Below are 23265 nucleotides of genomic sequence, written 5' to 3'. Positions count from 1 at the left end.
AAGCATTTCTTTTTATTCACAAAAAAATAAATGTTCCAATATTCTCCTGAAGCAGCCTCTGTTATTCCAGTTACACTTTATGACGCCTCTCATTTTGTCTCTTGCTAAAGCCATGTAATGCAAGTGATAATAATCTAAGCCGGCATTTATTGCACATTACACACCCTTTTTAAATATCAGTGTTGGTTTTTTGTCAAGAAAAATATTCAAAGATACTGTTGCAATAGATGAGTTGTTCCACTTTTTTCAATTTTTTCTTTTACTGAATTGGACTTTGGTTATGTGCAGGGATACATCGGCCCTGGGTGCTAATCTGGCACCCCTCAATGAAAACCATACCAGTGCCTTTCTAGGGTGAGCATCACTTCTACACATTTCTCTTTATTCGTCCTTCAGCAGGAACTTTGTGTCTGCACATTTAGGTTTGACTGTCACCTCCAGGATGCCCACAGGAGCCTTTAAGACAGTCAAACAAATGCTTAAAATTGCATATTTTAGGGCAAAAAACAAATTCTCAGTATGCGGTCCAAAATGTGGACAAAAACGTCATAATTTAGTATGTCGTCCAAAATGTGACAAAAATGTCACTGTTTAGGTGCCCGTATAGCTCAACAGGTTAAGTGGGCGACTAATGTACAGGAACTGGTCTCTGATGCAGCAGCCTGGGTTCGATTCCTGCTCGTGGCTCTTCACTGCATGTCTTCTCCCCCATTTCCTGTGTCTACAACTGTCCAAATAAAAAACAAAATACTTTAAAAATGTCATAGTTTAGTATGTGGTCCAAAATGTGGAAAAAAACGGCATAGTTTAGTATGTGGACAAAAACATCATAGTTTAGTATGTCGTCCAAAATGTGACAAAAACATCATAGTTTAGTATGTGGTCCAAAATGTAACAAAATTGTCACAGTTCAGTATGTGGTCCAAAATGTGGACAAAAGCGTCATAGTTTAGTATGTCATCCAACAAATTTGAACAAGGTGTCCAGATAGCTCAACTGGTTAAGAAGGTGATTTATAAACAGAACTGTGTAAGAGGCGCAGGTTTGATTCCAGCTCGTGAGCCTTTACTGCATGGGTTTCCTGTTTTCCTTTCTATCCTTGGCGGAGGTCTGCACTCTCTGAGTGCTTTTCTAGTTTCGTATGTCGTCCAAAATGTGGACAAAAACGTCATAGTTTAGTGTGTGGTCCAAAATGTCACAAAATTGTCATAGTTTAGTATGTCGTCCAAAATGTGGACAAAAACGTCATACTTTATTATGTCTTCCAAAATGTGGACAAAAACGTCATAGTTTAGTATGTCATCCAACAAATTTGAGCAAGGTGTCCAGATAGCTCAACTGGTTAAGACGGTGATTTATAACCAGAACTGCGTCAGAGACGCAGGTTCGATTCCAGCTCGTGATCCTTTACTGCATGGGTTTCCTGTTTTCCTTTATATCCTTGACGGAGGTCTGCACTCTCTGAGTGCTTTTCTAGTTTCATATGTCGTCCAAAATGTGGACAAAAACGTCATAGTTTAGTATGAGGTCCAAAATGTAACAAAATTGTCATAGTTTAGTATGTGGTCCAAAATATGACAAAAACGTCATAGTTTAGTATGTGGTCCAAAATACGACAAAAACATCATAGTTTAGTATGTCGTCCAACAAATTTGAGCAAGGTGTCCAGATAGCTCAAGTGGTTAAGAAGGTGATTTGTAAACAGAACTGTGTCCGAGATGCAGGTTCCATTCTAGCTCATGATCCTTTACTGCATGGGTTTCCTGTCTTCCTCTCTATCCTTGGCGGAGGTCTGCACTCTCTGAGTGCTTATCCAGTTTAGTATGTGGTCCAAAATGTGGACAAAAACGTCATAGTTCAGTATGTGGACAAAAACGTCATAGTTTAGTATGTCGTCCAAAATGGGAAAAAACGTCATAGTTTAGTATGTGGTCCAAAATGTGGACAAAAACGTCATAGTTTAGTATGTCATCCAACAAATTTGAGCAAGGTGTCCAGATAGCTCAACTGGTTAAGACGGTGATTTATAACCAGAACTGCGTCAGAGACGCAGGTTCGATTCCAGCTCGTGATCCTTTACTGCATGGGTTTCCTGTTTTCCTTTATATCCTTGACGGAGGTCTGCACTCTCTGAGTGCTTTTCTAGTTTAGTGTGTCATCCAAAATGTGGACAAAAACGTCATAGTTTAGTATGTGGTCCAAAATGGGAAAAAAACGTCATAGTTTAGCATGTGGTTCAAAATGTAGACAAAAGCGTCATAGTATGTGGTCCAAAATGTGGACAAAAACGTCATAGTTTAGGATGTGGTCCAAAATGTGGACAAAAACGTCATAGTTTAGGATGTGGTCCAAAATGTGGACAAAAACGTTATAGTTTAGTATGTGGTCCAAAATGTGGACAAAAACGTTATAGTTTAGTATGTGGTTCAAAATGTGGACAAAAACGTCATAGTTTAGTATGTCGTCCAAAATGTGACAAAAACGTCATAGTTTAGGATGTGGTCCAAAATGTGACAAAAACGTCATAGTTTAGGATGTGGTCCAAAATGTGGACAAAAACGTCATAGTTTAGTATGTCGTCCAAAATGTGGACAAAAACGTCATAGTTTAGTATGTGGTCCAAAATGTGGAAAAAAATGTCATAGTTTAGTTATGTGGTCCAAAATGGGACAAAAACGTCATAGTTTAGTATGTGGTCCAAAATGTAACAAAATTGTCATAGTTTAGTATGTGGTTGCCTGGGGACCAGACAGCCTTTATATTGTGTATTACAAATACACATAAAGTCAGTCTGGAACTGCTCCATTGAACCAAATCTAGCCCAGAGGCGGGACTACCAATCACAGCTTGAATTGGAGAGAGCCAATCAGCGTAACGCATGTGTGACGCAATCACTAAGCGACCTAACAACTGCCTTTCCGCCATGATATTTTGTAGTTTTAACAGCTTCCTTCGCCGTACAGGGGTCCTGAGGAAAATCAAAGCTCTCCCTTTCAACAGTGGAGGGCAGCATTACGCATTCTATCGTACAGCCTGCCGGAATTAAAAGAAGAAGAAGAAGAAGTAGTCCAAACAGTTATGGCGACCAGTTTTAAGGACAAATTCAGCCCGTGCAAAACAGAGGAAAGCGCACGAGAGAAACCTCGCTCTGTTGCGGTCGCCATTTCGTTTGTATACGGGAGGTGCACAGGTGTTAGATGGGTAATCTCGGCCCTGAAGATGACGCATCGCTAACTCCCGCCTCTGGTGCTCTGATTGGTTCGGTCTGATCTGCTCGGAGCTTGACAACCTGTCAAAATGTGTCAATGGAGGAGGGCTAGACCGTATTCCCGTATATCCCTTATAACGGGAATACAAAGTCTAGCTAAGCTAGGCTAAGTATGTGGTCCAAAATGTAACAATATTGTCATAGTTTAGTATGTGGTCCAAAATGTGACAAAAACGTCATAGTTTAGTATGTGGTCCAAAATGTGGACAAAAACGTCATAGTTTAGTATGTGGTCCAAAATGTGACAAAAACGTCATAGTTTAGTATGTGGTCCAAAATGTGACAAAAACGTCATAGTTTAGTATGTGGTCCAAAATGTGACAAAAACGTCATAGTTTAGTATGTGGTCCAAAATACGACAAAAACATCATAGTTTAGTATGTCGTCCAACAAATTTGAGCAAGGTGTCCAGATAGCTCAAGTGGTTAAGAAGGTGATTTGTAAACAGAACTGTGTCCGAGATGCAGGTTCGATTCCAGCTCATGATCCTTTACTGCATGGGTTTCCTGTTTTCCTCTTTATTCTTGGCGGAGGTCTGCACTCTCTGAGTGCTTTTCTAGTTTAGTGTGTCATCCAAAATGTGGACAAAAACGTCATAGTTTAGTGTGTGGTCCGAAAATGTGGACAAAAACGTCATAGTTTAGTATGTGGTCCAAAATGTGGACAAAAACGTCATAGTTTAGTATGTCGTCCAAAATATGACAAAAACGTCATAGTTTAGTATGTTGTCCAACAAATTGAAGCAAGGTGTCCGGATAGCTCAACTGGTTAAGAAGGTGATTTATAAACAGAACTGCGTCAGAGACGCAGGTTCAATTCCAGCTCCTGGTCCTTTATTGTATGGGTTTCCTGTTTTCCTTTCTATCCTTGGCGGAGGTCTGCACTCTCTGAGTGCTTTTCTGGTTTCGTATGTCGTCCAAAATGTGGACAAAACATCATAGTTTAGTATGTGGTCCAAAATGTGGACAAAAACGTCATAGTTTAGTGTGTGGTCCAAAAATGTGGACAAAAACGTCATAGTTTAGTATGTGGTCCAAAATGTGGACAAAAACGTCATAGTTTAGTATATCGTCCAAAATATGACAAAAACGTCATAGTTTATTATGTCGTCCAAAATGTGGACAAAAACGTCATAGTTTAGTGTGTGGTCCGAAAATGTGGACAAAAACGTCATAGTTTAGTATGTGGTCCAAAATATGACAAAAACGTCATAGTTTAGTATGTGGTCCAAAATATGACAAAAACGTCATAGTTTAGTATGTTGTCCAACAAATTGAAGCAAGGTGTCCGGATAGCTCAACTGGTTAAGAAGGTGATTTATAAACAGAACTGTGTCAGAGACGCAGGTTCGATTCCAGCTCCTGGTCCTTTACTGCATGGGTTTCCAGTTTTCCTTTCTATCCTTGGCGGAGGTCTGCACTCTCTGAGTGCTTTTCCAGTTTCGTATGTGGTCCAAAATGTGGACAAAAACATCATAGTTTAGTATGTGGTCCAAAATGTGGACAAAAACGTCATAGTTTAGTGTGTGGTCCAAAATGTGGACAAAAACGTCATAGTTTAGTGTGTGGTCCAAAATGTGGACAAAAACGTCATAGTTTAGTATGTCGTCCAAAATATGACAAAAACGTCTTCGTTTAGTATGTGGTCCAAAATATGACAAAAACGTCATAGTTTAGTATGTCGTCCAAAATGTGGACAAAAACGTCATAGTTTAGTATGAGGTCCAAAATATGACAAAAACGTCTTCGTTTAGTATGAGGTCCAAAATGTGACAAAAACGTCATAGTTTAGTATGTGGTCCAAAATATGACAAAAACGTCATAATTTAGTATGTCGTCCAAAATGTGGACAAAAACGTCATAGTTTAGTATGTCGTCCAAAATATGACAAAAACGTCATAGTTTAGTATGTGGTCCAAAATGTGACAAAAACGTCATAGTTTAGTATGTGGTCCAAAATATGACAAAAACGTCATAGTTTAGTATGTCGTCCAAAATGTGGACAAAAACGTCATAGTTTAGTATGTGGTCCAAAATATGACAAAAACGTCATAGTTTAGTATGTCGTCCAAAATGTGGACAAAAACGTCATAGTTTAGTATGTGGTCCAAAATGTGACAAAAACATCATAGTTTAGTATGTCGTCCAAAATGTGACAAAAACATCATAGTTTAGTATGTGGTCCAAAATATGACAAAAATGTCTTCGTTTAGTATGTGGTCCAAAATATGACAAAAACGTCATAGTTTAGTATGTCGTCCAAAATGTGACAAAAACGTCATAGTTTAGTATGTGGTCCAAAATGTGACAAAAACATCATAGTTTAGTGTGTCGTCCAACAAATTTGAGCAAGGTGTCCAGATAGCTCAAGTGGTTAAGAAGGTGATTTATAAACAGAACTGTGTCTGAGATGCAGCTTCGATTCCAGCTCGTGATCCTTTACTGCATGGGTTTCCTGTTTTCCTCTCTATCCTTGGTGGAGGTCTGCACTCTCTGAGTGCTTTTCCAGTTTAGTATGTGGTCCAAAATGTGGACAAAAACGTCATAGTTTAGTGTGTGGTCCAAAAATGTGGAAAAAACGTCATAGTTTAGTATATGGGCCAAAATGTGGACAAAAACGTCATAGTTTAGTATGTGGTTCAAAATGTGGACAAAAACGTCATAGTTTAGGATGTGGTTCAAAATGTGGACAAAAACGTCATAGTTTAGGATGTGGTTCAAAATGTAGACAAAAGCGTCATAGGATGTGGTCCAAAATGTGGACAAAAACGTCATAGTTTAGGATGTGGTCCAAAATGTGGACAAAACGTTATAGTTTAGTATGTGGTCCAAAATGTGGACAAAAACGTCATAGTTTAGGATGTGGTCCAAAATGTGGACAAAAACGTCATAGTTTAGTATGTCGTCCAAAATGTGGACAAAAACGTCATAGTTTAGGATGTGGTCCAAAATGGGACAAAAACGTCATAGTTTAGTATGTGGTCCAAAATGTAACAAAATTGTCATAGTTTAGTATGTGGTTGCCTGGGGACCAGACAGCCTTTATATTGTGTATTACAAATACACATAAAGTTAGTCTGGAACTGCTCCATTGAACCAAATCTAGCCCAGAGGCGGGACTACCAATCACAGCTTGAATTGGAGAGAGCCAATCAGCGTAACGCATGTGTGACGCAATCACTAAGCGACCTAACAACTGCCTTTCCGCCATGATATTTTGTAGTTTTAACAGCTTCCTTCGCCGTACAGGGGTCCTGAGGAAAATCAAAGCTCTCCCTTTCAACAGTGGAGGGCAGCATTACGCATTCTATCGTACAGCCTGCCGGAATTAAAAGAAGAAGAAGAAGAAGTAGTCCAAACAGTTATGGCGACCAGTTTTAAGGACAAATTCAGCCCGTGCAAAACAGAGGAAAGCGCACGAGAGAAACCTCGCTCTGTTGCGGTCGCCATTTCGTTTGTATGCGGGAGGTGCACAGGTGTTAGATGGGTAATCTCGGCCCTGAAGATGACGCATCGCTAACTCCTGCCTCTGGTGCTCTGATTGGTTCGGTCTGATCTGCTCGGAGCTTGACAACCTGTCAAAATGTGTCAATGGAGGAGGGCTAGACCGTATTCCCGTATATCCCTTATAACGGGAATACAAAGTCTAGCTAAGCTAGGCTAAGTATGTGGTCCAAAATGTGACAAAAACGTCATAGTTTAGTATGTGGTCCAAAATGTGGACAAAAACGTCATAGGTTAGTATGTGGTCCAAAATATGACAAAAACGTCATAGTTTAGTATGTGGTCCAAAATACGACAAAAACATCATAGTTTAGTATGTCGTCCAACAAATTTGAGCAAGGTGTCCAGATAGCTCAAGTGGTTAAGAAGGTGATTTGTAAACAGAACTGTGTCCGAGATGCAGGTTTGATTCCAGCTCGTGATCCTTTACTGCATGGGTTTCCTGTTTTCCTCTTTATTCTTGGCGGAGGTCTGCACTCTCTGAGTGCTTTTCTAGTTTAGTGTGTCATCCAAAATGTGGACAAAAACGTCATAGTTTAGTGTGTGGTCCGAAAATGTGGACAAAAACGTCATAGTTTAGTATGTGGTCCAAAATATGACAAAAACGTCATAGTTTAGTATGTGGTCCAAAATATGACAAAAACGTCATAGTTTAGTATGTGGTCCAAAATATGACAAAAACGTCATAGTTTAGTATGTGGTTCAAAATATGACAAAAACGTCATAGTTTAGTATGTTGTCCAACAAATTGAAGCAAGGTGTCCGGATAGCTCAACTGGTTAAGAAGGTGATTTATAAACAGAACTGTGTCAGAGACGCAGGTTCAATTCCAGCTCCTGGTCCTTTACTGCATGGGTTTCCAGTTTTCCTTTCTATCCTTGGCGGAGGTCTGCACTCTCTGAGTGCTTTTCCAGTTTCGTATGTGGTCCAAAATGTGGACAAAAACATCATAGTTTAGTATGTGGACAAAAACGTCATAGTTTAGTGTGTGGTCCAAAAATGTGGACAAAAACGTCATAGTTTAGTATGTCATCCAAAATATGACAAAAATGTCATAGTTTAGTATGTGGTCCAAAATGTGGACAAAAACGTCATAGTTTAGTATGTCGTCCAAAATATGACAAAAACGTCTTCGTTTAGTATGTGGTCCAAAATATGACAAAAACGTTATAGTTTAGTATGTCGTCCAAAATGTGGACAAAAACGTCATAGTTTAGTATGAGGTCCAAAATATGACAAAAACGTCTTCGTTTAGTATGAGGTCCAAAATGTGACAAAAACGTCATAGTTTAGTATGTGGTCCAAAATATGACAAAAACGTCATAGTTTAGTATGTCGTCCAAAATGTGGACAAAAACGTCATAGTTTAGTATGTGGTCCAAAATATGACAAAAACGTCTTCGTTTAGTATGTGGTCCAAAATGTGACAAAAACGTCATAGTTTAGTATGTGGTCCAAAATATGACAAAAACGTCATAGTTTAGTATGTCGTCCAAAATGTGGACAAAAACGTCATAGTTTAGTATGTCGTCCAAAATATGACAAAAACGTCTTCGTTTAGTATGTGGTCCAAAATATGACAAAAACGTCATAGTTTAGTATGTCGTCCAAAATGTGACAAAAACGTCATAGTTTAGTATGTGGTCCAAAATATGACAAAAACGTCATAGTTTAGTATGTCGTCCAAAATATGACAAAAACGTCATAGTTTAGTATGTGGTCCAAAATATGACAAAAACGTCATAGTTTAGTATGTCGTCCAAAATATGACAAAAACTTCATAGTTTAGTATGTCGTCCAAAATATGACAAAAACGTCATAGTTTAGTATGTTGTCCAAAATGTGGACAAAAACGTCATAGTTTAGCATGTCGTCCAAAATGTGACAAAAACGTCATAGTTTAGCATGTCGTCCAAAATGTGACAAAAACGTCATAGTTTAGTATGTCGTCCAAAATGTGGACAAAAACGTCATAGTTTAGTATGTCGTCCAAAATGTGACAAAAACGTCATAGTTTAGCATGTCGTCCAAAATGTGACAAAAACGTCATAGTTTAGTATGTCGTCCAAAATGTGACAAAAACGTCATAGTTTAGTATGTCGTCCAAAATGTGACAAAAACGTCATAGTTTAGCATGTCGTCCAAAATGTGACAAAAACGTCATAGTTTAGCATGTCGTCCAAAATGTGACAAAAACGTCATAGTTTAGTATGTGGTCCAAAATGTGACAAAAACGTCATAGTTTAGTATGTCGTCCAAAATGTGACAAAAACGTCATAGTTTAGCATGTCGTCCAAAATGTGACAAAAACGTCATAGTTTAGTATGTGGTCCAAAATGTGACAAAAACGTCATAGTTTAGTATGTCGTCCAAAATGTGACAAAAACGTCATAGTTTAGCATGTCGTCCAAAATGTGACAAAAACGTCATAGTTTAGCATGTCGTCCAAAATGTGACAAAAACGTCATAGTTTAGTATGTCGTCCAAAATGTGGACAAAAACGTCATAGTTTAGTATGTGGTCCAAACTGTGTAAAAAAACGTCATATTTTTGTATGTCGTCCAAACTGTGGACAAAAATGTCATAGTTTACAAAATTATAAAAAAGAGACACAAAGAAACTGCAAAAAGATTCATAACTGAAATCAGACAAATTGACTTTCATGACAATCAAAATTACAAAAATAGACACAAACCATCTGCAAGGAGACATCAAATAACAGCAATCAGACACAAAATGATTACACCATGAGAGAACCTGACTAAAAATAGACACATCAACTACAATGAGAGGAGAAATGACTAAGAACAGACACAAAACATCTATGACAGGCTAAACAACCACAATAAAACACAAAACAACAACTACACAGGAGATTGTGTAGGTCTGTGCATTCCGGTTCGTCTATGACAGGAAGGGATGAAAAATCTTCTCAGTATCTAACTTTGATATGCAGAGATGAGTTCTTAGTGGTTAAATTTATCCTTAGTGAGAGACTTTTTTCTCTAATTTTAGAGGTCTCTCCAATTTAAATATTTTTGTTGGTATAAGTAGACAGGTAATGTTGTGTTGTGCTGCTTTTACTGACTTGTCTTTGGTTATGTGCAGGGATGCCACGCCCTCGCCTCCCAATATGGCTCCTCTAAATGAAAACTCTCACATGGGCTTCAACGTGTAAGTGTCACTTCCACACCTTTCTCTTTTTCACTTCATTTTCACATCACCTGCTCACCTTGTCAGCATCAACTTGCATAAAATGGCACAAAGTATAAAAATATCTGAGCTGATTCAAGATAAATCACATTTCTCTTTAGTCTCAGTCAAGGACAAATACACTGCCTGGCCAAAAAGAAGCTGCCACCTAGATTTAACTACGCAAATAAGTAAGAGTCTTCCATTGGATAATTACTGCAGTGGTGAATACTTTCAGCTGCAACAACTTATTTAACCCTAGCTGATGCAGTGAGGAGCTCCTCATTTCTTAAACAAGCGTGTTGGAAGACATATCCTGTAGTCATGGAAAGGATGTTAATCTGTCTCACAAGGGTGAAATTATTGGCCTGCATCAAGCAAAGAAAACAACTAAGGATATTTCTGAAACTGCTAAAGTCAGGTTAAGAACCATCCAACGCATTATTAAAACCTGGAAGAATAGTGGAGAACCATCATCTTCCAAGAACAAATATGATCGGTCATGTGGTCTGATGAGTCCAGATTTACCCTGTTCCACAGTGATGGGAGCATCAAGGTAAGAAAAGAGGCAGATGAAGTGATGTCCTCATCATGGCTAGTGTCTACCAGCCTGTGGGGGTTAGGGTTATGATCTGGGGTTGGTCAGGTTCAGCAACGTTATGTTCCCAAAGAATGAGGTCAGCTGAATATACAGAATGAGCAGGTCTTTCCATCAGTGGAGTTTTTCTTCCTTGATGTTCATGGATATGTTCCAAGATGATGATGCCAGGATTCATGGGCTCACACTGTGAATGAGTGGATCAGGGAGCATGAGATGGATTGTCCTCCACAGAGTCCAAACCTCAGCCCCATTGAAAATCTTTGGAATGTTCTGGAGAAGGCTTTGCGCAGCAATCCGACTCTCCCATCATCAATATAAGATCTTGGTAGAAAATTAATACAGCTTTGGACAGAAATAAATGCTGTGACAGTGCAGAAGCTTATTGAAACGATGCCACAGTGAATGAATGCTGTTCTCAGAGATAGAGGCAATCCAACAAAATATTAGAATGTGCAACTTTTGATTTTTTTAAAATAAAGCAGTTGTAATAATGAGATTCAGTAAATAGTAATAAAGCCATTAGTGACTCAGCTGTGACTCACAGACATGTACTTGGCTGAGCTGCAGGCAGTGTTTACACCGTGCAGAAACAGGCAGGGAAACTAAATGTTACGTCTCAAACTTCTGTTCCCATGTTTTCCAGTATTGGTAACACCTTGGGACAATGAGAAATGTGTTACACATATTGACTCCAAATCTTCCTTTTTAAAAAAAAACAACAACAAAATAACTAACTAAAAGAAATTCAGTTTTTGTTGTTGTGTTTATTAATTTAACTACTGTTTCTTGCAGGCATACATTCCCGTCACCGTTCAACTCACCGGAGATTCCTTCAGACATAATTGAATCTCCCACTACCCCTCACCACATGTAAGTTTTCCCCCTGATGTCTGTACATGAAATCCACTGCCTTATGTTATTTTTTCCAAAACTAGCTTTAAACAGGAGGTAACTGTGTTCGTGTGTCTTTCCAGTCCTGAGGGGACCGATATGGACATAGACTTGGAAAGCATTATTAAGACGTTACAAAGCGACTGAAGCCTCATCTGCCTTACCTTCACGTGATGGACGTGCCCTCGTCTGTGCAAAGTCTCTTCTTTCGACACCTACACTTTCATGTACTTTTGAGTTAAAACTCCGGGAGACAAATTTGATTTCTGTGGGACTCAACGTGCTGAGCTGATGCTGCGAGAAAGCAGGAAGTCATTTCAAGGACAAAATGAAACTGAGAACAAACGAGAAGGAAAAGGCTGTCGTAACATCAGCGTCTCCTTGCGCTCGTCTCCGGGAGCCTTTTGTTTCCCTCACCTGGTGGTCGGTTTGTCAGTGTTGACTTCTTTTACTTACTTTGCCTCTGTAGAGCAGTAGAAGCAGGTTGCTGTAGAGATTACAGTGCTCTTTCAACAACAAGCATGGAATATGTTGTATGTTGTCCTCTGTGCTTGCTGTATATTTTTTTAAGTGAAGATGAATCAAGCATATTTCAATAGTATTTCCATACTGTGTATAACCTCAGTCACAGCGTATTGTACACTCAGTGATACTCGGTATGTATGGTGGCTAATCAGTTACGTGTCAAGCAGAGTTTTTGGCCCTTATTTGTTCTATGCTACGATAAAAATTAGGAACACAAAGGAAACAATAAGCTTTTCCATCACTGTTAACTGTGAAATTATCCCACACATATTTACAATGTTTTTACACGTACACAAGGCGTAGACTTAGACTTACAGAAGTGGTGACGGTGGTGGGTAAGGCTTATATAACTGGCTTATATTATTTCTCTATCAATGAAACAGTCATTTGTGTTTTCTTTTATATGTACATACTTACAGCAAGCTTTCGTTGGTTAATTTTAGTCAGTATTTTGTATGTTTATTCTTTCTCAACTACTTAATGGTGAAAATATAAATTTTATTTCTCATTTTGATGCCCTGATGCAGAAAGAAACACACACAAAAAAGACACGCGAGTGATGAAACTGTGATTTTAAAAAAACTAAAAGTATATTCCCTATATGCTGAAACAAAAATTCTAAACTTTAATTTTATTTTTTTATTGTTGTAGTGTTGATTTAAAGGGGGAGTCTGGACAGAGATAGTTTATTTTTTACAAAACTGGCGCTGTGTGTGAGGAATTATTGATTGTATTTGTCAGTGTCTATTGACATTGCGTATTCCACCTTTAAGTATCGCATAACATGTATATTTACAGTTTTGATGTTTTTGGGATATGGTTTTAAAGATTAAATAGAAACTAGAGTAAAGCACCTCTGCAGTTATTAGGAAACATCACAGTAAAGAACAATATTACTCTCAAATTGGTCCTGGGCGTCTTTCAAATCATACTCCTCATAAACTAACTTTTGTTTTTATAGCAGGCTTTGCACTATCTACCATCACTGTCAGCATCATGCATGTAATAATATAACAGTGTGTTGGATGTTTCATGTTCCATATACCCTTATTCAACCTTTTATAACTCGTAGACTGACTTTGGATAAGCAAACCTGATGCTACTACTACAATTCATCTTTCACTGTGGTGACAATTAAAACCTCAGTTTTTCTCAAAATATCCAAAATATTTGTGTGAATTTATTTACAAGAAATTGCTCATTTTCCTCATGTCAAGATTCACTAATATCACAGCTCTTAGTGTCAAATGTGAAATCGCTGCACATGGAGGATTATTTCCTCACAGACAGATGAATTGCAACCTTCACTGCCCGTGTGGCATCACAGATATAACCTCATCTGATTCCTTTATGTAAATGGTTCTAGGTTCAGGTGTCAGAAGTGTAATATGTCACACATAACTCTTGGATGCATGTATGATTTTCTTGTTCAGTTACATGCAAATGTAGGTCTGTCTTGTCTGGAACCATCTATTTATTTTTCTACATTGAGTCTAAAAGAAAACAGACAAAAAGGAATTGAAAACTTTTTCAGATTTTTTTTGACATATAAAAATAATGAATCAATGGCATTTTGATTGGGAAGGTATGCCTGTTACCATGAAGGCTGTCCATTGAATCAAAGCATATTGATGTGTAACAAAACTGGCATCACTTCCATAATCCATCAGCCAAAGAGGAGACATTGTGTCACTAGCATGTCATACTTCCTGTCCATCCAGTTTCAACAATCATGAAATGTGTTTTTTTTTTTTAAAAAAGAAAACTTTACACTGTACATCACAAAGCTTTTCCATTAGAAAACAAATTCTAATTTCAACATGTCATTAAAATGTAATTTCTACTCAACCACTGCCAGGGAAATCACACGGGGGAAAAAAAGGTTATGTAGAAGAAGCAGAAAGAGAATCAGCTTACATGTCTGGTTCAACAACTGCTCGGGTGAAATTTGTAAAACACTAAGTTATCTCAGCGGGCCTGTCCCCTTCCCTCCATCCCAGCAGCTGTGGATGTCCCCTCATTAGAGCAGAACAAGATGGCTGCCTCGTAAACAAAGGGAGGAGGTAGGGTGAGTGAAGGAGGGATGGAGGAGGGAGGGGACGCCAGGCCAGTTCAACCTCAAAGTTCATTCTCTCTGGTGTAGACTGTCTGAAAATGAAGGTGTACGTCTACCACCCTGAACAAACACACTAAAGATTTCCTGGCGATGACCTTCGCTCTTCTCCCAAATATCAAAGAGGTCCTTGTCCAGTGAAACTATCTCACTCCCAAAGAGCCGCCCAGCTCAGTCCAGAAAAGAGAAGGTGTTTGCCAACACCAGCAAGAAGCCATCACACCTCATGCACTCTTTCATGTCTAACCTTGAGTTGATGTACAAAGACCCTTCAGTCATGTCAAACAACACAATTCAACTAGAAAACGCTTGTTCCTTGTGACAGCTTGTCAGGTTTGCTCTCTTTGTTTTTCCATGGCAGGCACGCAAAAGTAAAAGCAAACCAAATATTACACACCTGTACACGAATCTGTGAGAAATGCTGCTCTAAAGCTTTGGCGACAAACTTCTGTCAGTAACCCAACACAAATACTGTATAAGTTGTTAAAAGGAGGTACAAACCTGCAGATCTCCCACAAAGGGGCACAGATTTGGGCGTAAAATTATCATTTTAAGTACCTTCATTAACGACTGAGCTCAGAAAAGACCAAGTAGTTTTGTGTGGTTTTGTTTATTTAAATGAGTGTGTGTGTGTGTGTGTGTGTGTGTGTGTGTGTGTGTGTGTGTGTGTGTGTGTGTGTGTGTGTGTGTGTGTGTGTTTGTGCGTCACTAGATGAGACACAGACTCTGAACTTTTTGATTTTAGCTTTAAGACGTGACTCAGATGTGTAGATTATTTCAATGTCACATAAAAATGGGATCACTCTAAACATGGAATTGGTTGAATTTGTGTATTAAACTTTTGCAGTATCAGTGAGGGCAATGAAAAGGCAGCATCTTTCCCTAAAATAAGCTTGCATGATAAACCAAAAATAAATAAAATAAAATAAAATCATGATACAGACAAAAGGATTGTGGCAATGAAAAGAGAAAAATAAAAATGATCACTTAAAACAAGCACGCAAGCATACACATGCGCACAGACATGCATGCACACTCACACACTCAGTTCTCTCTCTCGCTGTCAAACACACACATACAACTAAAAAAAGGGGAAAAAAAGAGAAGCCAAATAAATACCGGTAAAGTACAACACCTACATGTAATTTACCCAAAGTTCATGAAACAAAACAAACAAAGAGCGAGATCAAAATGGATCAAAATGGAAAAGCATGCAGAAGTCCACTGCTCTACTGTAGCTTCACTCCTAGCAGACTACAAAATAGGGAGAAAAAACAGAAAGAGAGAGAAAAAGGGAGGGAAAGATCGAGATAGCGGCCCCTGTCCTGAGCAGTTAAAGCCACCTGGTCAGCCGGAAGGGGCTGACTCCCCACACCACAGGGCGCAGGGTGCTTCCTTCAGTGGCAAGTCTTCTTCTAACCCATCATCTTTGTCCTGCATTCCGAGGGGGGAAGAGGAGGATGGAGGATGGGCAGAGGTGAGATCAGGAGAGGCGATCAGGGCTGTGGGCGCCCCTTCACTGTGATGCAGTAGGTCCAGTTCTGGATGCAGAACGAAGGGTAACAAAGGTTTCGGGGGCATCTGTGTTAGCATGTGTGGAGGCGGAGAGGAGGTATGTGTGCAAAAACAGTGTGTGGGCTGAGGATGCACCAGGAACTGAGGGTGCAGGGTGAGGCGTGACGGGTGAGGGGTAGGGGGGTCAGAAAGCCGATCTCCTGCTCCAGGCTTATAGGGCCTGTGTCTTGAGCTCGATGGGCTCTCCTCTTGTCTCCTGCTGGCCTTCTGCCTCCGGGGGCCGAGTGCCCTTCAGTGTGGCGAGCCTCTCAGAGAGGCCGCGCATGCGAGGGAACAGCATGAAGTCGTAGAGCAGGGCACCCATGGCGCCGCCGATCATCGGCCCCACCCAGTACACCTGGCAGAAAACACAGGGAGGCGTTCCTGAGTCTGAGGACGTCACATTAATACTGAAATAATTCCTAGTGTGAAGTATTTACAGTTATCTTACCCAGTGGTTGACAAAGTTCCTGACCAGGACAGCCGGGGCGAAAGACCTTGCTGGGTTCATACCTGCTCCGGTGTAGTACATCTAGGAAACAGACACAAACAGAAGTTCATATGTATATGTGATATGATACATAGAGCAAGTTTTTACAGTTTGATTTTGTGTTGGTTCTTACCCCGAGAAGATGCCCCACGAGCACAGAGAAGCCGATGGCTAAAGCAGCAGAGCCCAGGCGTCCGTTGCGCCTCTCATCTGTCACTGCGAAGATGCAGACAACGAGCTGGAGGGTGAGGAAAACCTCCATCGTAGTGGCCATACCAAGGCTGATGCCGGGCTGCAGCTGAATATGAAGAAAAAGAAAGAGAGATGAAATGAAGGCTGCAAGCCAATCAGTTCAAAACACACATGCAGAGTTTAAAATTTTATGTAGAATTGCTGTAACTGCTGTATCTGTATTCACAGATATGCATTTTCATTGTCTCAATTTAGTCTCGTGTACATATGGATTTTACATAGTATAATCCACTGTTAATATTACACTTAGTAAGTGAAAAATGTAAATCTGCAGCCAGAGCTGGTATGTTTAACTGCAGTAATTTATTATTTGAGTGACTGAAGGTGATCTTACCGTGTTCAGTGCCAGGTTGCCCCTCATGTTGCTGGGTGTGACCCCGTAGAGCACAGCAGCACCAGCCAGCGCTCCGAGACACTGAGCCATGATGTAGAAGAAAGCACGGAATAGGGACATCTGAGAACCAATCAGGTAGGCGAAGGTGACGGCCGGGTTGATGTGTCCTCCGCTGATGTGGCCGATGGACTGGATGAATGTGGCAGCCGCCAGCCCAAAGCAAAAGGCAACGTGAAGAACATTGTGCGGCCCGGTGGTCCAGCGGAGGGCCGCCCCGAGCCCAAAGAACACAAAGAACATGGTGCCGTAGAACTCGGCGAACACTGCTCGCCAGAACGACATGGACCTGAACTCCCACATGGTGGCAAAAGGTCAAAAAGCAGCTTCTAAAACAGTGGAGGGAGGAAAAGGAAAACTAACTAATCAACTAAAAAAAAGAAGCTGCTTCTCCACAGCAACAACTGTGTCTGTGACCAAAAAACACAGAGCAAGAGACAAAAATCTGCCCTCAAACAGAAACTGCCTCTCTAAAGCTAAATGCAACGACACGTAACCTGCTCAACATGTAACTCTCATGTGAATTCTCTGCTGCTCTGCCTTCTGAACTCTGATTTCTGTCATAGAGAGCTCCTGAGTGGAGCAGTGCGCCAGTCTCTGTGCATCTATGTAATGCCAACCCCGCTGGTTGTTAGTAGTAGAACATGGATAGACAAACGTTAAGCATGTCCTGCAGACATTCAGCCTCTTTACCAGAGCAGGGGGAGCTCGGAGGCCTTTTTATAACACCCCAGGTCCACCGAAGTGCCACCGAGACCAGGGGAGGGGTCAGTGCACAATGCCACAAATCAAAACAAAGTCATTTAACCCTTCTTTTGCTCTGACCTCCCTCAGCTCAGAGAGAAACCAGCAAACCGGGAATAACAGGCTGCAAATTTAATAAGCACAGAAATAATTAAGAAATGTGTGTTTAATCATATGTGGTTAATCATCTGCTAAATAAAGATGTTTAAGAGCATCACGCTGGATGTTTTCCAGCCTTTTAGAGGTTCAACTACACCTCTGGTTTTACTGGAGGAGGTTTAAATGAAGCACCTAAGCACCTCCAAAAGCCTGACTGAAACATTAACCAGGAGAAGAGGGGAAAAAACACCACCTAGAGCAACTCAAAGTGTGAAACCCCCTCTTGAGAAACTGCAACCCTTTAAATAGAAAAGCAGTGGGTGAAAATCAGTAAGAGGGAAGTGGAGTGCATTAAACTTTTACATCGCTTCCAGTAATGTTGATATTTTCACAAGCACAGCAATTAATATGATTACAGTGTCATTTTCTCAGTGATTTCCCATCATTTGCCTTTGATGACCTCACATTCACTCTAATCAAAACCGCGACCCATGAAGCTCGAGCAATTTCTCAATTTCTCCCACTTGTGATCTGGATTCGTACAAATTAGGTTTGTGGCAGCAGAACTGATTAGGCAGAGTTTTACATTGTGTGCGGTGGATTGGTTTGGAGGCTCAGGTTGGATAAAGCAGTGGAAAATCCACGGCTGGAGAGGAAGAGGGGAGAGCAGGCCTGGCATTGATCATCTGCACTGGAGCATCATGCTGACCAGGGCAGCCAAAGGGACGGCTGTGGTGCTCTGAAAGGATTATGCTGAGCTCGCTGCCTTTCTCCTTTCATGCATGGAAACAAAACGCTGGCAGCCACAGTTTCTGCTCGTTTCTATGATCCGATTGTGTTGCTGTCAGTACTGAAAGTGTGTGTTTGCTGTTCCATAGATAGATAGATAGATAGATAGATAGATAGATACCCTTTGTGCTGTAGATATCCTAGAGTTCGGCGGATGTCAAGAGAAAATACGTTTGTAATTTACATGTCCCAAAAATTAGTTATCTTTTTAAGTTCTGTTTCATATGATGGACAGTTTTTGAGGTTTGCAGATGAAAATAACAATACAAACAGTGATAAATTGTGCTGTTCTGACCCTGACAGTTTATTACTATAATTTGCCAGTGGGCGCATCTCTATTGTGATGAGTGTTATGCCCTTCTCATGACTCCCTAAGCCCCCCATTATGGGTTTAAGCCCACAGTTTAGTTGTACAGGGGGCGGGTGTTGAAAAGGTGCTTGCATTGTGTTTTCCTGTTCTCTAGGTCCAGACTGCTGACACATACATAACATGCAGCTTCTAAACATCTCACTCTGGATTAGAAGCTCTGGCCTGCGTTCACCACACAGTGGTCAAAACATGTACTGCAGAGGTTCACTTTAAAGTTTACACAGCATAAACTATAAAAAAAATATCCTCAGTGTATTTCATTCAGATGATCCATTGACAAAACACACTTTCATTTTAGGAACTTCTGAAACCACTGAATGGGGATCTTTTCAACAACAAGTAATTTCCCTTCAGGGATCAATACAGTATTTCTGATTCTGACCTCAGTGACAATCTACTGTGGTTAATGAACCAGATACAGCCTTTACTAACAGATAATTACTTTCAATACCATAAATCCAATAATAGCTACACAGTAACTCCCTGAACTAGTTCTGTGTTTGTGCTGTATTTACATTGTAAAATTACAGCATAAGGGAATTCCAGGTTTGCACTTCCCTTTTAGTAGTGCAGAGGAGCTGGAAGCCCCTAAAACACCCCAGTGTGAGGTTAAGAGAAGTACACTGCAGTGAATCATTGCACAGTGGTCACAGTGACATTTCACATTTCCATGGAAATGGGTTCTAGAATAACTCCTGAACAAACTTTGATTCTCTTTCCTGTTTTTGTGATGCTCCTCGGCGACCCTAGTAATCGTAATGTTTTTTGAGCAACACACCATACTATGATGTTTTTACAATGATGGTTCCACGATGGAACCAATTTGACATGTTCAGGCGTTCTTTGTGTGAAAACTCAGAGATTTCAGGTATCAGAAGATGGTTTTCAACTTTCTTTAACTTTCTGCTTCAACTTAAAACTAAATTTACTTTACTAAGCCAGCCCTCTGGACTTCCAGTAAGCTGTGTTCCTATTGGCTGTCCAGGTGGCTGCTTGGTGTTATCAGGAACACCTGAGCAGCTCAGTGTCTTCCTGCTTTATGTCTGCAGTCAAACATTTACTCTGTTTCTCTTCACTGAACTGGGTTTGGCTTCATTGCTTTAGTTTGTTCTTTAGGAGTTGCCTTGCAGCTTCCAGCAGTAAAATTGTCTTTAATGTGTTTTTTGGTGTGTTTTAGGGCTTTGTACTGGATAGTTGTCTTGGTAAATGTGGTTCTTCGGCCACAGTTAGCACATGGTGCTAATGTGTGCAGTGATTAGTGGATTTGGTGCAGCTGAGTTGTATCTTTATCTTGGCTGTATTGAGTCTTTAGAGGTTTTTGGTCAGACACATTCTGTTTCTCTGGTAGGCTGCAGGAGACTTCAGTGTTTGGTTTGTGCTAGTTTGGTTTTGTACGGTTTCATTTGGATGACTATCTTGAGGCCCCTCCATGTGGTTTAGTGAGGTTTTCTGGAACAGTTCTACAAAGCAACCTGCAGCAGAAGAGACTTTGAGAGTTTTTAGGAAGTTCTGGAGACCAGACTTTAGAGCAGCAGAAACATTTCAGTAGTTTGAGCAGGAGAAGGTGCGCTTCAGAGTAGAAATGAGAAGGAAACTTCTTGACCCGTGTGGTGAGGTCCTGTACCAAGAGTTTAAGCAGGTTGTGAAGAGTCTGTAGTTCTTTGGTCTGAAAGCACCAGAAGAATGGACTCATTAAAGGAGAAAACTGGAGATATTGTTGGTTCTTCTGTCGCTCTGCAGTTTCCTTAGACTGAATATCAAGTTTCTATTTTAAATGATTTTCTGTGTGAGCCCAAAAAGACTTCAATGAACTCCCTTCATCCCCTGGACACAACATATTTTATGTTAAATCTTTTTTTTTAATTTTTTTTAATGTTTTTGAGTTTTAATTGTGTTTTTTTCTCTTTGTGTAGTTTTGTCATCTGTGTGAACGGTTCTAAACAAATAATGTTGAATTGATAAACTGAATAACTGACTAACTCATGATTGTAACAACAGAAGTATTTTCATTGTGATTTAAGGGTTTTTCATTTTTAAGGTTGGGGTTAAAATATTGACAGAAAAAAAATTAAGAAGCAATTTAATACAATAAAACTTTTAAAAGAAAATTAAACATTAAATACAATTAAATTATATCAGACAAAATATTTATAATTAAACAGAAGATACTAAACATGTAATTATGAAATGGTATGTTTTTTTTAAACAAATATTAAGCATTAAAGATGAAATATTTCAAAGAATTAAACATTTAAAAAGACAAATCATTTAATTAAAAAATTAAACATTTAATTAGAAAATTAAATCTTAAAGAAAATAAAACTTTAAATAGGAATTAAACAGAAAATACAATGAAACATTTAAAAAGAAAATTAAACATTAAAAGGTAATAAAACATTTAAAAAGAAAAACCTGAAAGATTTAAAGTTAAACATTGGGGAAAAAAAAGGAAACTTTTCAAACAAGCCAAGCCGTGAGTCGCTCAGGGCGATAAGAAGAGAGACAACCAAGTGGAAGGTAGCAGGATTGAGTCCCACCATGGGCAATTTTCTTTATTTCTTTGTCTAAGTTTTTCAAAAAGTTTAAGCAAGGTCTGGTCTTGAACCAGCAACCTGCAGCTCTATAGGAAAACCCTTAACTCACTGAGTTACAGATCAGATAAACTCCATCTTCTTTTGAAGAGGCCCTCAGATGCTGCAATCTCTGACCTTAAGGAAGAACTGCTACTTTCACTCTGTAACGAGACGGCGGTTATTTTAAAGACCCAGCTCCTGGTGGCTTTGAGTGAAAATTTAACATCCATCAAAACAGAACTGCAGACAGTTAAATCTGAGCTGTTTGTCAGTATTTCAAACATCAAGTCCGACCCGGGTGACTTAAAGCATGCTGTGGGTGAAACGGAAACTTCAGTCTCCACATCACCAACAACATCGTCACACTCCAAAGCAGAGCACCTGTCTGCTCAACATAGAATAATAAACTGTTGTTCTGTCCTTCTGTAAGTGAAAGTGAAACAGGAAGTGGTTCACTGAGGATATCGTCTATTCAGTCTCCTTCTTCACAACTAGATGAGGTTTTCCTTTTGTTGGCTTCACTCAGAAGATCCTCATAGTCAACATGAGACACCTGAGATGATGAGAGACATCACAGCATCAGCATCAACAGCAGAGGTTCATTTTAAAGTATCCCTGGAGAGATTTCCTGTCATATCTTCCAAGCACTAAAAGACAGAAAGGCCTGTCGTCGCTTTAGCTTTAGGAGAGAGGATTTTATTATCCAGCTTATCTGTGGTGCAATTTAAACGTAATAACTGTAGCGTTCATCATTACTTTGGACACATTCTGGGAGGTTATTTTTCTAATCTACACTGCAGGAATACGTACTACAACATGTTAATCAGTCATTAAACAATGTTAACGACTAGAGAGTAGATTTACTGTTTTCTCCAGCTTAACTTCAGACTCAGCAGATATTCAGGACTACTGACAACACAGAACCTTAACCTTAATGTTTTAAACACAGTTAGGTTTTCTAAACCTCACATTAATGTGAACCAGCGTCTCCACTGATAGTTTTATTAACTAAATGCACCACATTACACTAACACAACTCACTTCAGCTGTTTACATGAAACACAACACAAACACCGTTAGCTTAATGCTACGTTAGCTCTAATCAGGCTACTACTGAGCAGCTAGCTCGGTTAGCATCGCTAACATTGAAGCTAATATTTACTGGATGCCAACTTTCTTCTCTGGTCAATACACACAGAAATAAACTCCACCAACATCTGGAGTGTATGGCACACATTATATCTAACACTACAGCTGCATATAAAATGCACTAAAAGCGGCACCGAGAAGAAGATAAACACTTACCGACCAATCAGAGTCCTTTCGGTGTCTGCTGGTAGAATCAGCCGAAGGTAGAAAACTGGTTAAAATAAGCCAACAGGCAGAAAAACTGTTTGTGGAAGAGGTTCTGCTGCTCCACCGATAAATAAACCAACAATTATTATATCAGAATTAATCCAAACGAGGAGAGCAGAGTCTCGGCGGCCTCCTCCTCCATAGGACCTGTCAATTATTCCAGACCGGGCTGTCAATCAAGTAACCCCGTCCCCTGGCTTTGCAAAACTTTTAACGCTCTATATAAAAAAAAAAAGGGATTTAAGAGCTACAGGTTGCTGCAGCTGTTACTCCTCTCAATATTGGCCTTTGAAAGACTCCTCCCTAATGGAAGTCCACAGCAGGAGTTCTGTGTAAAAATGCATTGTGAAGCTGTAGCTGAAATTTCAATGAAGTCTGTCATTGCAGAATTGAGATCTTTTCCCAAAGATATTTTAATTTCTGTATCAAATTTACTTGTGACATTACCAGAGCTCACCATGGAAACAGAGCACTGTGAAAACCTCAGATTCGCTTCAGCTGAACTTTAGAGAACATCTTTACACAGATCAGGGATTGTTGAGTTTGTGCTTCGT

At 39.8% G+C, this 23265-nt stretch overlaps 2 protein-coding genes across 3 annotated transcripts in view; one reads left to right on the top strand and one right to left on the bottom strand.

The window, feature by feature from the left end:
* The window catches only part of stat6 (signal transducer and activator of transcription 6, interleukin-4 induced), a 47556-nt gene extending 34416 nt beyond the window's left edge, over positions 1-13140 (top strand). Inside the window, exons 19-22 of one of the 2 annotated variants that reach the window (XM_022205215.2) lie at positions 289-354; positions 9880-9945; positions 11357-11434; positions 11539-13140. In XM_022205215.2, the coding sequence (XP_022060907.1) occupies positions 289-354; positions 9880-9945; positions 11357-11434; positions 11539-11602 (274 nt within the window). In that variant the 3' untranslated portion in view covers positions 11603-13140. The remainder of the gene's footprint in view (positions 1-288; positions 355-9879; positions 9946-11356; positions 11435-11538) is intronic. The other variant, XM_022205216.2, reaches the window with a different exon arrangement.
* A 292-nt stretch (positions 13141-13432) lies between these two features.
* Positions 13433-23226, bottom strand: mipa (major intrinsic protein of lens fiber a). The gene is made up of 5 exons (XM_022205217.2): positions 22661-23226; positions 16724-21908; positions 16271-16435; positions 16099-16179; positions 13433-16005 (listed from the first exon to the last, which is right to left on the bottom strand). The coding sequence occupies exons 2-5, from the start codon at positions 17081-17083 to the stop codon at positions 15820-15822; spliced, it is 792 nt and encodes a 263-aa protein (XP_022060909.1). The 5' UTR covers positions 17084-21908; positions 22661-23226; the 3' UTR covers positions 13433-15819.
* Positions 23227-23265: the final 39 nt, after the last annotated feature.

Source organism: Acanthochromis polyacanthus, chromosome 6 (assembly GCF_021347895.1).
Source record: "Acanthochromis polyacanthus isolate Apoly-LR-REF ecotype Palm Island chromosome 6, KAUST_Apoly_ChrSc, whole genome shotgun sequence".
NCBI classification, from domain to species: domain Eukaryota; kingdom Metazoa; phylum Chordata; class Actinopteri; family Pomacentridae; genus Acanthochromis; species Acanthochromis polyacanthus.
Note: the sequence above shows the minus strand (reverse complement) of the source record. Positions and strands in the feature narration are given on the sequence as shown.

Bases quoted from the DNA above. Each gene is read 5' to 3' on its own strand.
- mipa (XM_022205217.2), bottom strand. From the start codon at position 17,083: ATGTGGGAGTTCAGGTCCATGTCGTTCTGGCGAGCAGTGTTCGCCGAG. The intron at 16,436-16,723 runs GTAAGATCACCT...CTTCATATTCAG, and splicing joins GCAACCTGGCACTGAACACG to CTGCAGCCCGGCATCAGCCT. The intron at 16,006-16,098 runs GTAAGATAACTG...GTTTTCTGCCAG, and splicing joins GGAACTTTGTCAACCACTGG to GTGTACTGGGTGGGGCCGAT.